A 3,696-nucleotide genomic window follows, 5' to 3' on the forward strand; every position below is an offset into this window, starting at 1 on the left:
AAAAGCTGTTTTGTCTTCACCAACATGTGGAGGAAAATGCTGGATGAACAAATACTTTGACTAGCCCTATGATACTGAAGTAAAATCTGCTTTTATGTAGGTCATGACATTCACAATAGGTTTTATCAATTTGTTCAATATGAAAACACGTGCATTTGCTTTGCAATGGTACTGTTCTTTTTCTGCAGACTTAACTTCTCCCATTTCCCATCCTCACCCCACAGGCCCGTGACGGAGGCTTAGCCCAGATCAGTGGAATCATGCGTCACACAGCTCTATCATGCTGGCAGCTGTTCCTGGGTCTGGCTGTGCTGCTTGTCTTCACAAGCCCCGCTGCAGGCTGTCCAGCCCGCTGTGAATGCTCAGCACAGAACAAGTCTGTCAGCTGTCACCGAAGACGTCTGATGTCCATCCCAGAAGGCATTCCCATTGAGACCAAAATCTTGGACCTCAGCAAGAACCGACTGAAAAGTGTTAACCCTGAGGAATTCACATCATACCCGTTGCTGGAGGAGATTGATCTCAGCGACAATATTGTCTCCAATGTGGAGCCTGGAGCTTTTAACAATCTCTTCAACTTGCGCTCCTTGAGGCTGAAAGGAAACCGTCTGAAGCTGGTCCCCCTTGGGGTGTTCACTGGGTTGTCAAACTTAACAAAGCTTGATATAAGTGAAAACAAGATTGTCATTTTGCTGGACTACATGTTTCAAGATCTGCATAACCTAAAATCCCTGGAGGTTGGGGACAATGATTTGGTGTATATATCACACAGGGCCTTCAGTGGGCTGCTTAGCCTGGAGCAGCTCACCCTGGAGAGATGCAACCTCACAGCTGTACCAACAGAAGCTCTTTCTCACCTCCACAACCTCATCAGCCTGCATTTGAAACAGCTCAACATTAATGCTTTGCCAGCATACGCCTTTAAAAGACTGTTTCGCCTGAAAGACCTGCAGATAGAGGCCTGGCCCCTCCTGGACCTGCTGCCTGCCAACAGTCTGTATGGTCTCAACCTGACTTCTCTCTCCATCACAAACACCAACCTGTCTGCAGTACCTTACTCTGCTCTTAAACATTTGGTTTACCTGACACATCTCAACCTCTCTTACAACCCCATCAGCACCATCGAGGCAGGCATGCTGTCGGATTTAGTGCGCCTGCAGGAGCTCCACATGGTGGGGGCACAGCTGCGCACCATTGAACCACATGCTTTCCAAGGGCTCCGATTCTTACGCGTGCTTAACGTGTCCCAAAACCTGTTAGAAACCTTAGAAGAGAATGTATTCCATTCCTCCAAAAGCATTGAGGTCCTCTGCATTAACAACAATCCTCTGGCCTGTGACTGTCGTCTTCTTTGGATTTTGCAGCGGCAGCCCACCTTGCAGTTTGGTGGCGAACCACCAATGTGTGCTGGCCCAGACAGTGTCAGAGAGAGGTCATTCAGAGACTTTCACAGCACAGCTCTCTCCTTTTATTTCACCTGTAAGAAGCCCAAGATACAAGACAAGAAGTTGCAGTACCTGGTAGTGGAGGAAGGACAGACCGTGCAACTGATGTGCAATGCTGACGGGGACCCACAGCCAACCATTTCCTGGGTTACCCCACGCCGGAGGCTGATCACAACTAAATCAAATGGTAGAGCCACTGTGCTGGGAGATGGCACCCTGGAGATCCGATTTGCCCAAGACCAGGACACTGGGATCTATTACTGTATTGCAAGTAACGCAGCTGGGAATGATACCTACTCGGCCTCCCTGACAGTAAAGGGGTTTACTTCAGACCGTTTCCTTTATGCCAACAGGACCCCTATGTATATGACAGACTCCAACGACACAAGTTCTAATGGAACTAATGCAAACAGCTACTCTCTGGACCTCAAGACAATATTGGTGTCCACAGCTATGGGCTGTTTCACGTTCCTTGGAGTGGTTTTATTTTGTTTCCTTCTTCTTTTTGTGTGGAGCCGAGGGAAAGGCAAACACAAAACCAGCATTGACCTTGAATATGTCCCTCGCAAAAACAATGGTGCTGTGGTTGAAGGGGAGGTTTCTGGACCACGAAGGTTCAATATGAAAATGATTTGATGGTATTCTGCTAGCAGTGCTTTTTCTGTGGCATTAAAACCAATTAAAACAGCCTGGCATGTGGAATTGCTAGGCAGAAGCAGCTTAATGCAGCTGTCAGTGTATCAAAAGGTTATATGAAAATGGAAAGACTATTCGTGGTTATACAACAGAGCCTCCAGACCTTGAGGCAGATGTGTCAGGGCCTTTCATAGAACTGGGAAATTGTACTAACTGTTTGCATTGCAAATATTGGCACTCTGGGGATATCAGCAATGAACCACTGGCTCATGCTCATGGACAATTGTTCAACATTTTCTACTGCTACAAAAGGAAAAATTTAAAAAACCCTACAGTGTAGGATTTACATAATTAAAGAAAAAGACACATTTGTCTAAACCACACTCTACAATGAAATTTATACCCATCTATCTCATTTGGTAAAACTTTGCATCCTCCCTTCTAGTTACTTCAACACAACAAAAAAAATTGGTAACTTTTTTTTTTTAAATCTACATCTATACTGTGTACATTTTGAAGCAATACAAATGATAGGTTGTACTTTTACATATCCACCAATACTGACCCAAGTGTGATGTCACCCATCTTTTAACTACCACAAAAACCCAAATTAGATCCTCGTATGTACTAATTAGAAATAAGATATTTTTCTCCTCATGTAGAAGGCCAGAGCTGAATAGTTGAGAGCAAAACCGCTCAACTCTGTCATCTACTCTTCATATAAATATAAGGCATGTGCCTAGTTTTGATAAAGAACGGAATATTTTTTATATCTGTGATATCACACTGGACCAGTTTACTGTAATACAGCCCTGGTTCTCACACAGGGAAGGCAACCCACTAGTCAATGCTGGCATGGAGGAGTTGAGTTCTACCTTGAAGAGAAAGAATCAGTTTTTTTATCCCTTATATTAATTTCAAAGCTATTGTTAAAATGTTAATGTGTACTGGGCTAAATAAAGAGCATAACACGTTCTGCAGACTCCTTGGGAAATATGGTCATCTTACTCTTTATACAAGTGAATTAAAACATAAAAACACTCTGTTACTAGGAATGAACTCTTCTCCAATGCCAAGTAAACTACAGTTGTTCATGCATAATATGGGGATTTATGACACTAAAATAATGTTTTAAATATGATAGCCTCAAAAAGGCTGACATACTGCCAGATATAATGAACCTCTAGCCACTGTCATTCTCATCTTGTATATTTGTAGATAACACAAAGACGCAAAGCTAATTTCCAAGAACAGTTTACTTAGCAATTCTTGATGCCATTTTAATAACAATGTGGTTATGTTTCTTTCAGGGGCAGTACCTTAGAGCAAGAGGGGCAGGTTTTTCCAGATTTTAGGAATCTTTTTAATGGAGAGAAGATAGAAGTGGAACATTAGTTCAGTACAAGTAACCTTTTTTTGTTTTATGCTTCCAAAGAAATCCATTATTTTTATTTTTAAATCCTTAGCAATTGCAAGATGCAAAGTTATTCAGCCACCTCTCCAGTTTTCCACCAGATATGAGCCATAGATTTGTCATACATGGTTAATAGCAAATACCATTTTTAAATGATTGGGAGAATCTGGAGTAAGGATGACAATGATTATATCTATGTTT

At 42.4% G+C, this 3,696-nt stretch overlaps 1 protein-coding gene across 1 annotated transcript; it reads left to right on the forward strand.

The window, feature by feature from the left end:
• Positions 1–227: 227 nt before the first annotated feature.
• On the forward strand, positions 228–3,037 carry LINGO2 (leucine rich repeat and Ig domain containing 2). The gene has a single exon (XM_054003416.1). It carries the CDS (start codon positions 261–263, stop codon positions 2,079–2,081), a length of 1,821 nt encoding a protein of 606 aa, XP_053859391.1. The 5' UTR covers positions 228–260; the 3' UTR covers positions 2,082–3,037.
• The last annotated feature ends 659 nt before the right edge of the window (positions 3,038–3,696 follow it).

The sequence above is a fragment of the Vidua macroura genome, chromosome Z (assembly GCF_024509145.1).
Source record: "Vidua macroura isolate BioBank_ID:100142 chromosome Z, ASM2450914v1, whole genome shotgun sequence".
Taxonomy (NCBI): domain Eukaryota; kingdom Metazoa; phylum Chordata; class Aves; order Passeriformes; family Viduidae; genus Vidua; species Vidua macroura.